At 49.3% G+C, this 11,363-nt stretch overlaps 1 protein-coding gene across 1 annotated transcript; it reads right to left on the bottom strand.

The window, feature by feature from the left end:
* Nucleotides 1-1,322: 1,322 nt before the first annotated feature.
* On the bottom strand, nt 1,323-8,679 carry KRT84 (keratin 84). The gene is made up of 9 exons (XM_008592152.1): nt 8,188-8,679; nt 6,879-7,087; nt 6,283-6,343; nt 5,699-5,794; nt 4,607-4,771; nt 4,325-4,450; nt 3,626-3,846; nt 3,112-3,143; nt 1,323-1,630 (listed from the first exon to the last, which is right to left on the bottom strand). Exons 1-9 carry the CDS (start codon nt 8,677-8,679, stop codon nt 1,323-1,325), a joined length of 1,710 nt encoding a protein of 569 aa, XP_008590374.1.
* Between the last annotated feature and the right edge of the window lie 2,684 nt (nt 8,680-11,363).

Below are 11,363 nucleotides of genomic sequence, written 5' to 3' on the forward strand. Positions count from 1 at the left end.
TACCCAGTCTCAGGTATTTCTGTTATAGCAACACAAATCGGACTAAAACACCTTGGTCAGGGCAAGAGCACCTCTGAGGTGCAAGATGATGCCCGGAGCAAAGTGGGCCGCTTGGCACTTGTTTTCAGAGCCTTTGCTATATGTCTCCTGTGCCTTGCAGAATTGGGAGCCTCCCAGGGAAGGGCCTGAGCCCTCTTTCCTCAGTGCCTCTCCTGTGCCCAGGACACCAGCTTCTGCCCTTGGCAAATCCTTAGTAGAGTGGGCTGATGAGACCTAGGAGGTGACCTCCCCTACCCCCAGTGAGATCCAGAAGGAGAAGCCAGAGTCCTCATGAAGTTAGCTTGGCAAGTTTATTGAAAGCCCAGGAACACAAAGAACAGTACAAGGAGGCACCCCAGCCCACCCCAGGCCTCCTTGGAGTTTGCAGACATACCCCACTGACAGGGGTAGGGGCACATGGAGTACTGCAGAGCCCACCTCTCCTCCTGCACCCCACCCACCTTGTGGACTTGTATGCTGGGGTTAAAGCAATAACCCAGGAAGAGAAACAGCCAGAATATAAGCCACTGGGAGAAAAACCATCTCAGGACTTAGGGATTACTGGGCCACCAAGGACTGTGGATCCTTCTGGGTCAGGAAGAGAAGGAAAGAAGCTTCTCCTGCCAGGGAAAAGAAGAAGGAGGAAGCAAAAGCCTGCAGTATGGCCAATCAGCTCTCCATTCTCCAAATTAACCCAAAGCCACCGATAGTGGTGGCACCCAAGCACATTTTTTTTTTTTTTGGCTCTGAACTGTTCCTTTTTTTTTTTTTTTTTTTGTCTTTTTCGTGACTGGTAAGGGGATCACAACCCTTGGCTTGGTGTTGCCCATACCGCGCTCAGCCAGTGAGCACACCGGCCATCCCTATATAGGATCCGAACCCGTGGTGGGAGCGCCACTGCGCTCCCAAGCGCCGCACTCTCCCGAGTGCGCCACGGGGCTGGCCCGAACTGTTCCTTTTTTCCCCAAACACACTGGTTTTTATAATTGCATGGAATCTGCATTTCTCAAGGCCATTGCTGGATGGTGAGGAGTGATCCAAAGGAAATTAGAGTCAGGGAGAAGCCATACTGGCTAGGGCTGCAGATGGAGCATCTACATGGTGAAAATGTCCTTCCAGAGTACACAGCCTGGGCAGAGCAGCACCTAGGAGAACAGAGGGTTGACTTCCTGGCAGGAGGGGTTGCTAGACAGCCCTCAGGCCCAGAGTGCATGTGCCTCAGGGGACAGATGCAGGAGACGTTGAGCTGGTTCTCTGGGCAGTGGCTGTCTGGGGCTCGTTGCTCAGTGCTTGGTCTGGCAGGAGGTGGTGGTGGACACAAAGCGGATGCTGGAGCTGCGGACACTGGAGCTATGACCACCACTGCAGTTGCTGAAGCCCCCCTCAGTGGGCAAGGAGCAGCGAACACTGGGGACGCAGGCCTCATCCACAAACACGGAGCCTGCCCTGGCGCCAGTGCTCAGCAGGACCCTGTCGCTGGTGGCGCGGATGCCGCTGCCTCCGGAGAAGGTGACTCCGCCTTGGGAGAGGGTGGAGCTGGTGACAAGGGGCTCAAGCCCGCACACCACACCGCCCCGGGAGCTGCTCACAGCTGCAGGAGGAAGAAACAGTCAGAGAAGGTGCAACTCCAGGGGACCGGTCCTCCATGCCCCCACTGGGGAATATACCTGGGGGGGGGGTCTGGTGGCTGGGAAAGGCAGGGCTAGGGTTGGGGTCTGTGGCATCTGGGGAAATGGTCCCTATTGTCTACACAGTCGGTATCCACTTTCCCCTTCTCATGTCTGGATGGCTCAAAGACTGTGGCTACACTGAAATCAAACATCCAGATTAAAATGGAAGAATCCAGCCAGTTCTCCAGATTTCTGCATCCACTGACTATCATTTATGTATGGCCAAAGGTGGATTGGGTTGTGTGAGGCAGGTAGTGAGCTGGATTATCCAGACAGCTGGAGCAGTAGCCTCCAGAAAGCCAGGGGGTGTTTCTCCTCCAGTTACATCATACCCCTTAGTGGTCCCCACACTTCCCCTAGACCAGCACAAAAGAAACTCCTCCACTACTAGTCCTTGTCAATTTTCTCCTGACCCACTGGTGGCTGTGCTCTATAGCCCCCTGGTTTCCACTGGGCATTTCCCCACATACCAGGACTCTAATCCAACTAAACCTTGATTAGACCAGCTGCATCTGCAGAGGGGCACACTCTTTTCTGCTCTCCTGAATCCTTCCTGCTATCTGTGATCTCCACTCAGGCTTGACCTCCTGCACAAAGTCAGGGCTCGCTGCCACCCTCTCTGTGGGCACTCACCTCTGACACATGTAGCTGTGGCTGTCTGACCCATCCAGTTTTAGCACACAGTTTCACCATGCATTGGTGTATGTTTGTGTTTTTGGAGTTAGAAATCTGGATTTGAATTCTGGCTAGCTTTGACTTCTGGCAACTCATATATTTTCTCTGAGTGAGCAAAATGGGGATGCCCATGCCTGCTCTTCCTCCCAGGGACCTTTCCAGAATTAGGTTGTCAGTGGCTGGGACTCAGCTTCTCAAGAAGATTGTGATTCTAGAGAGCAGGGGCTGGACCTTGCCTTCCTTGTGCCCCCACCTTGCAGTACCCAGCAAAGTGCCCTGCATGTGCTGGGCACAACCAATACTTTGACTGTCTGGTAGCAGTAGCAGGGGGACTTCCATTCAGCCTTGTCCTTTTCCCTGCCACCAGAGGACAAGAGACCTCCCTGGCACAGGCCTTTCCATATCTTCTGAGTCCTTGAGATGGTTTCCTTGAAGGACAAGTCCTCTCAAAGCAAATGGGCTGACTCTCTTCGGGAACCCTGTCCCACCTTGTAGGTCCTACAAATCTTTGTGAATGCTTTGCTCAAGGGAAGGCAGGTGCTGGAAACATCTCAGACCTCAGCTAAGGAGTTGCTCCCAGTCCAGGGCCCACATGGTCCCTGCTCCCCTGAGTGTCTTGGCCAGACCTGCCCTCTCAGGAGCCTCCTGACCTCAGTGTGTGCCTGAGTTTAGAGGAAATTTGAAGAGGAGAGAAATGTGTGAAGAGGAAAAGATTTAAGCTTCTTACATATGTTTACTGGTCCAACACCTTCACAGATCCTGGAGAGAGAAAGAAACAAAGCAGTTCAAAGCACTGTTGTTCCCTGAAAACCTTCCTGCTATAAAAAGAGCTTTCTGGTCTGAGTGGACCAGAGGACCAGTGCTTCTCACCTCTGGCTGTATACACGTCTGGGAACCACTGAAAAACTACAAGTTCCTAGACCCCTTCCCCAGACTATTGAATTAAAATATTTGAGAAAATGTATTATTATTATTATTTATTAGTTTTAACAAACTAACCAAGCAAAACTCCCTATGATTCTGGTGCTGCTTATCTACAAACTTGTGTTTGAAAGGCACAAATCTAGAGCCTTTTTCTAATCCCCTGACAAGCGCAACCCGACTAATGTTTGCAGAAGAGGTGCTGCCACCTCTAGAGATTGCTCATCTCAGCAGTTTTTCACCTGGTCCCCTCACCCCACTTGGTCTTCCCAATGCCTAAGTCTGACTTCGCTCCCTCCTGCTGCACTGAGAGTACTCACCGGATCTCCTCGCCCTCCAGCAGACGCCTGTAGGTGGCGATCTCGATGTCCAGGCCCAGCTTGGCATTTAGGAGCTCCTGGTACTCGCGCAGCTGCAGTGCCATGTCCTGCTTGGCCTGCTGTAGGGCACCCTCCAGCTCCGCCAGCTTGCACTTGGCATCATTGAGGGCCGCTTCGCCCTGCTGCTCCGCCTCGGTCACTGCGGCCTCCAGCTTGCAGCGCTGCAGGGAGGGCAGTGCGCAGGTGGGCTTTAGTAGTGGCCTGGTGATCCCCAGGTGGGGTTAGAAACACTGCCTCCTCTTAGTGGGGGCATAGACTGGTGGCTGCTTTCCCAGGAATTGGCGATCCTGTAGTTGAATGTCACCAGGGGACGGAACATTGCTTTTCTTCAGTTTCCATCCCCACTGGTTTTACCCTTCCTGATTTCTGCTGCCCTGAGACCCACGGAGTCCAGAGAGTAAATCTCCTCTTTCTGCCTCACTTCTCCCTCTGTGTCTGCCCCAGACTTTTCTTTCTATATGGACGACTCTCCCTCCCTTCTGTATTTTCTTCCTCCAGGAAGCCTTCCTGGTCTAATCCCTCCATTCCTTTGTTTTTGGGTCTTGATGGTCTCTCTTACCTCATCAGATTTGGGATTCCTCAAAGCTAAGGGCCCTGCCTCTCCTCCCTCTTGGACTTTCTCACATTTCCTTTGCCTACCTGAGCCTTGGTGTGTTCAATCTCTGCCTTCAGCCTCTGGATCAGGCGGGTCAGTTCATTGATCTCATCCCGTGTGTTGCGCAAGTTGTCGCAATGTTGGCTAGCTGTCACCCGCATTTCCTCATACTGTGGGGGAGAGGGGTATACCAAGAGTTTAAAGGTTAGGTCACAACTATAGCCAACACTGAGTTAGGGGCCTCAGTCTTGCATTGGGCCCACTCTATTGCGTATGAGTCTTACCCAAGGGCTGCCTACACCCCTTCCCCAGCACCCCCTGCCCACCTTGGTCTGGTACCAGGCCTCAGCATCAGCCCGGCTGCGCCTGGCCACCTCCTCATACTGGGCTTTGACTTCAGCAATGACCCCATCAAGGTTCAAGTCCCGGCTGTTGTCCATCTTCACGATGACTGATGTCTCTGAGATGTGTGACTGCAGCAACTGGATTTCCTGTGTTGGAGAATTAGCAAGACAGATGGGCTCAGAGCCCCATTCAGTGGCTGAGACTCTGCCACAGGGTCCCCAGGACGAGGTGTTAGGAGCAGAGAGCATTGCTCATTGGTTCAGAACAGAGCAAGACCATCCAAACCAAGGGCAAAGAAAAGGTCACGGCTGAGAACCATTTCAGTTTGACTTTGCAACCCTTGTTATGTACTTGGAGGCATCCCTCTAACACCCTACCTTGCTTAGGCGAGTATTAAAACCATGGGGACCCAGGAACTGGGTGTAGGGGAATGGCAGCCGTGCGAGGGCTTAAACTTTTCTTTGGATAATCCACAAAGTGGCTGTGTTGGTCATGAGCCATTGAAAGCTGACTATTTTAGAACATGGGGAAATTCCTATATCTCAAGTACTTAACAGAACCAGGGGTCTTGGAACTGGCCTGCGAAGCGAGGACTCTAGAAGGAGCTTTCTTCAGCCTTTCCACTCAGAGCTAGAAATTCAGCTCTGACTGGATGTACACCAAACCAAACAGCTCACTTAAGGAGCAAAAGATAGCTAGCTGGTTTGATTAATTAGGTCAAACACATTTTTTTTTTTTTTTAACATCTCCTGGCAAATCCATTTTCCAGATTCTTCTGGCCGGAATATAGGTAGTGACTATCCTAGACTCCAGTTTTAGATTGGTCAATAAGGAGTTGGACCATAGATCCAAGGAGTTTATTCATAGACCTGAGTTAGGCTGCTGAGAAACCTGCTTCCTTACCTTGCCTTCTCCTTTTGCAAGTACATTGGCATGTAAAGCATATGGATTTGAGTAGGAGGAAAGATGTATGATACCAAATGTTTAAAAATTTGCCAGTCCAGACTAAGCCTTCAGGGAGTCCAGGCCAAGTGCTGATCTCCTTGAATGGCTTAGAGAAGAAGAGTCCTCACCTCCATGTATAAGGCTTTCAGGAATTCAATTTCCCGAGTTAGGGTATCCATGTTGGCCTCTAGATCAGACTTTTTCAAGAAAACTGTATCCACCTCCTGCATAAGAGAGGGAAAGATAAAATACTCATTACCCATGCACTGTTTAACCTTCCCATCAAGGCAGGCTCTGGAGATGGGTGGGAAGATCAGGCCATTTCCCACAGGCTTTTGGCATGGATGGTAAAGTCATTGGGTGGAAGTGAAGCTTAGTGTCTATTGTTCTTCTCTGTACTGCAAAACTCCTTCCACGGCTGCTGGGGCATTGGACATTTTCTGATGCTTATTTAGAGGCAAGGAAAATCTAGATAATCCAAGATACTTCAAAGGTCATCTCTTCAGACCTCTGTTCTCATGTGATCTGATCTTAAATAATATGAGACAAAATCAGAACTTTGTAGGGAAGCTGTTGTGATTTTAGGGGTTCTACTGTCCTGGTGTGAGTAGACCCAGACTCCACAGGGCTGCCTGGGCAGTTTCTCAGGGGGTCTTGAGAACACTTTCCTGTCTGGAGGAGAAGTTTGCCTGGACCCGGTGCTCTCTCTTACCTTCTTCAGAGCCACAAACTCATTCTCAGCATTGGCCCGGAGTCCTACCTCCTCTTCATACCTGGGATGATAAAGATTGAAAGGCTGAGTTCTCACTCTGAACAGAGAGCCAATGGCTTCTGCTGCCCCTTTGAATCTCTGAAGAACTCCCAGTTCCATCCAGGAGCATGGCTCCCTGCTGCTGTCCACCTGCTGTCATCCCCTTTGTCCCATCTTTAAGACCTTTTATGAGCCAATGGCCCTCAGTTTCTCAAATCCCTTTTATCTTCTCAATTTGCAGTTTGGGTCTGAAAATTTGGACCATTGCTATGCTCCTTTGTTGGAAATGACTTAAGGTCATTGCTCTTGACCACAGAGGAAGTGGAACCCAGCTCAATGCTGAACATGGGCACTGTTCTCAAAAGCAGAGGGATCCTTTTTCTTCAGGAGGCCTCCTCCTCCCATTCACATGTCATTGCCCCCACCCCATCCTCAGGCTGGGTATTGCAGCCAGCATCCAACCCTGATCCTTCCAGCTGCCCTCATCTGAGCTTGGCTGCTGTTTTTGGGACCAGCCCACACCCATCCTTGATGTGTACAGCCTAGATGTCACTCACTTCTTCTTGAAGCCCTCAAGGACTTCCTGCATGTAGTTTCTCTCAGCTTGGAGCCGGGCCTGGTCGCTGACCAGTGCATCCAGCTGCCTCCGCAGGTTGGTGATGTAGTTCTCAAAGAGGGGCCCCAGGTTACTTCTGGCACATTTCTGCTCTTGGAGGAAGCTCCACTTGGTCTCGAGGAGCTTATTCTGCTGCTCCAAGAATCGTACCTAAATCCACAGGGGCAAAGAAATGGAATTTGAAGTGCTTGCTAGGGTAATTCACATTGTGACCAGTTCTTCAGATGGCTAGTGATGACTCTCATGTGTTGACAGTGTTCTCTCCTCTGTTGACCTTCCTTCCTCCTTTAACTCAGCAGAAACCAGAAGGGCAGGTCTGCAATCCCCTCCTCATGCTCAGCCAGGCTTAGCTACAGACAGGCTTTTGAACCAAAGCACTTCAGTACCATTTCCCCTTCTGCCCTCTGAGAAAACTATAAGTCAGTTCATCGGGAAGTTGAAAAGATTGATTTTGCTTAAGCTGGTGTTTGCCTATATCTGGAAACTGATGTCAACCATCTCTGGCAGAGAATGAGGAGCAGAGTAAAGTACATTTGGGGTAGGATACAGTCTCAGGAGGTGGGAATTCTCTGATTGTAAGTGATACACGTCATCTCAGATATTTCAGAAGCTGAGACATGTAGCACCAGAAGAGAACTTAAAGATCATTTTCTCCACCCCCCTCATTTCAAAAATGAAGAAACTGAAGCTCCCAGAGGCCACTTTCTGTTCTCAGACACAATCGGAGCTTTACATCTCCATGCACACATGGTTTGTGGGATGTCAGCTCTTTGGGGTAATCCACATTGTTGTTCTCCACTTTCCTAAGCCTGAACCAGCCTGGGAAACTATGAAAACATCATAAAGAGCATAAAGACCTCAAAGGATAAAACCTTTTAAACATATACCAGCCAACACTTGGCTAATGTCTTAGTGTTTCCAGCCTAGTTAGGAGATATTCCCAAGTGACCAGATGGTAGGCTTTAATCTGCCCAGATGCTCTCAGATTTGGCTGGGATGTTCCTCTTACCTGTGGAAGACAAAACCCCTGTCTTCGTCTACTCCACCATCTAGTATTTCCTCAGCCTGGTCCTTGCTCTACAGTAGAGCAACCCAGAAATCACAGCACAATGCCTTTGGGAGACACCTGAAGGACCTAGGGTCAAGGTCAATGCCCCAGACCCGGGCCAGTTCTTTTTTTAGGAAAAGAGCACCCCAGCACATTTTAGCTCTCATCATCTCAGACCAAGAGATTCAGCGATCATAGGTACCTTGTCAATGAAGGAGGCAAACTTGTTGTTGAGGGTCTTGATCTGCTCCTTCTCATCCTTCTTCACCCTTTGGGCATTGGGGTCAATCTCCAGGTTGAGGGGGGTCAGCAGGCTCTGGTTAACAGTCACAGCTGTGATAGATGGGGCTGCTGGGATTCCAATTGCTCCAACTCTGTAGCCAAAGCCAGGGCCACTGAAGCCATAGCCAAGGCCACTGCCAGCCCCAAACCCCAGGCCAACACCACTGCTGTCACCAAAGCCGGCTCCACAGCGGATAGGACGGGGGCCTACGGCTGCTATCTGGGGTGAGCATGATCCAAAGGAGATGACGCTCCGACTACCAAAGCCTCCAAGACCGCGGAAGCCAGGCCCACTCTTGCAGGAGACAGAGCTGGCCCGGAAGCGGTTCAGGTTGTGGGGGATCATTGCTGAGCAAGAGCTGAAGTTGCCCAACCGGCGACCAGAGCTGACTTGGTAGGAGCGGCAGGACATGATAGCTTCCTGGGTGAGAGCAAAGGAGTGACTGTAGAGTGGGGTGAGCTGGAGCTGAATCCCTCTGAGGCTAGTGGATCCCTCTCACCCCTTTTATGTGTACAGGGGCTTGAGGATTGGCCCATAAAAACAAAAAAAGCCATTTGAAGGCATTTATGAGCTTGGGTAGTTAGTAGAAACTCTTCATGCTTATAACCTCCTTAAGAATGAGCTAACTCAGACACACCTATTCTCATCAGGATGAGGGCTGTAACATCAAACCTATAAACATTAAAAACACATAAACACATAAACATTATAGTCCTATTTTTTCCCCATAAGTCCACCACAATTGCCATTATGGGGACATTAATTTGCTTTGGTCATAAATCCAGGAGGCCTTTTCACTGCCAGTGTGGCTAACCACCAGAAAGTTAGGATGGAAACAGTTTCAGCGAGAGGCTCACGAGGGATGAATCTGTGCAGATATAACCCCCTAAAGAGATGAGATGAGGAGGGTGTGTGCAGAAGAGAGGTAGGGTCTGCAAAAAGCCCCATGTAAGAAATGGTATGGGGAGGATACAGTTTATTGCTTCTCTGAAGTTGGATTAAATAATCAAAACACCTTTTGCAGTGTTTTATCTCTTCTCCATGATCTGGTTTGGCTGTTTACACAAGAGTTGAATCCATACCAAAGCTCATCTAGGCTAGTGTAGACACATCTCTGGTTTGAGACACTCAAAGGAGATTCATTCATTCATTTGACAATTATTGAGTGCCTACTCTGTACCCGGCAGTGTGCTTGGAACTGAGGGTACAGAGATAGAGTTTCACCACCTCATGGTGGTGGGGGAAGATGTATATTGAGGATTTCCACCATTCAACACTTTTGGGGCATGATTTGAGGTGAAAGCACCAATGATTTGGTCATGTTTCTGTGTGGAAAGTTAACCACGTGATTTTGAGCCCCCCAAACACACCATAGGGCTAATTTACAGTGCTGTCCCTGGATGTTCCTTGAATTATTGATGAATCTTTGGTTAGTATAGATATGGTGCAATAAGCATCTGGATAGAACATGAAAAGTTCTAAGCAACTGGATATTATCACTGTTATCAATATTGCAGCTTTTTCAGGACCCAGAGACAGGCTGGTGTTTATCTATTCTATTCTAGTGTGTGACATGCTTCGTCCTGCTTCGCCTGCGCCTGGAAGAACTTGTATTTGACTGAGTGCTTGAGATTCTTCGGGATGCTTGGGATCCTATTTAGAAGGGGTTGTGTGCTGATGACTGGAGGTATGCAGCTCAGGTGTGCACTAGTTTCTGTAGACCCGGCTATCAGTGTATGTTTAAGAGGAAGAAGCAGCAGGAAAATAACAAGAGAATACTTCTTGACAAGATTACTAGTGGCCTCTAACTGGCTAAATCCAGTGGTCTGTTCTCAGCCCTCATTTCACTTGATTTATCAGCAATGTTTGACATCATTGACCATGCCCTTTCCCTTGAAACACTTTCTTCTTTTGATTTCTAGACATCACACTCTCCCTATTTCTTGCCACTCTTTCAGTCTTCTTAGCCAGTTCCCCCTCATATCCCCAACCTCTAGACACTGCAGTGTCACTGGGCTTATCCGTATCTACTCACTCCCTTGGTGATATCATACACATGCATGACTGTAAATACTATCTATCCATTAATACACATTAATGCTAATATACCAAAAGTTAATATGCCAAAGACTACCTCTTCTGCAGAGCCCCCTTGCACTTCGCACGTATATTTTAATCAATATCTCTATTTGGATATCAGATAGGCATCTCAAAATTAATATGTCCAAAACTGTCCTCCTAACTGTTCCTACTAAATGTATTCTACTTGCCAACCTCACTATCCCTGCGGTAGCTCAAACCAAAAACCTTACAGTCACCCTTTCTTCCTGTTTTTTTCCATGTCTCAGGTTGCATGCACTGGCAAATCCTGCCTTCAGAACACATCTGGCCTCCCACCACTCCTCACCACCCCACTGCTACCGCGCCAGCTGAGCCCACCGCTTCTCACAGGATCTATTGAGCCGTCCTCCCAGCCAGTCTCCTCGCTTCCTCCTTTACTGCTTTAGACTTTTCTTAACTCTACAGTCAGTGATCCTTTAAAACTGTTACATCATGCTGCTACCGCGCCAGCTGAGCCCACCGCTTCTCACAGGATCTATTGAGCCGTCCTCCCAGCCAGTCTCCTCGCTTCCTTCTTTACTGCTTTAGACTTTTCTTAACTCTACAGTCAGTGATCCTTTAAAACTGTTACATCATGTCATTTCTGTGCTGGAAGCCCTCCAGTGGCTTCGCACCCGACTCACAATGCCGTACGTGACCGTCTTGCCATCCCCTCCTTGCTTCACTGCCTTGTTTCTCTCTGCCTGTCCTACCGCTCCTGCTCCAGCCACTCAGGCATTCCTGGTTGTCTATCAGACAAGTCAGGAACTCTTGCTCCAGACACTCACCCACTTGCTGTTTTCTCTGCTGGGAACTTTTTTCCCTCAAATATCTACATGGTTGGGTCACTCAACTCTTCCGGGTCTTTGCTCATATGTTGCCTTCTCACCCCCTATTGAAAGCTCTCAGCCCATGCAGTCCCTGTCCCCTCCCCCGCTTCCTTCTCTCCCCATCACTTATCATCATCTGAAGTCCTCTCCTGCATGGACTTGCCA

Source organism: Galeopterus variegatus, unplaced genomic scaffold, assembly GCF_000696425.1.
Source record: "Galeopterus variegatus unplaced genomic scaffold, G_variegatus-3.0.2 Scaffold7624, whole genome shotgun sequence".
Lineage (NCBI taxonomy): Eukaryota > Metazoa > Chordata > Mammalia > Dermoptera > Cynocephalidae > Galeopterus > Galeopterus variegatus.

Coding starts and splice junctions, on each gene's coding strand:
- KRT84 (XM_008592152.1), bottom strand. CDS start 8,679: ATGTCCTGCCGCTCCTACCAAGTCAGCTCTGGTCGCCGGTTGGGCAAC. Junction 4,451..4,606: donor AGGCCTGGTACCAGACCAAG/GTGGGCAGGGGG, acceptor TCTCCCCCACAG/TATGAGGAAATGCGGGTGAC. Junction 1,631..3,111: donor TGTTGGACCAGTAAACATAT/GTAAGAAGCTTA, acceptor TTCCTCCTGCAG/CTGTGAGCAGCTCCCGGGGC.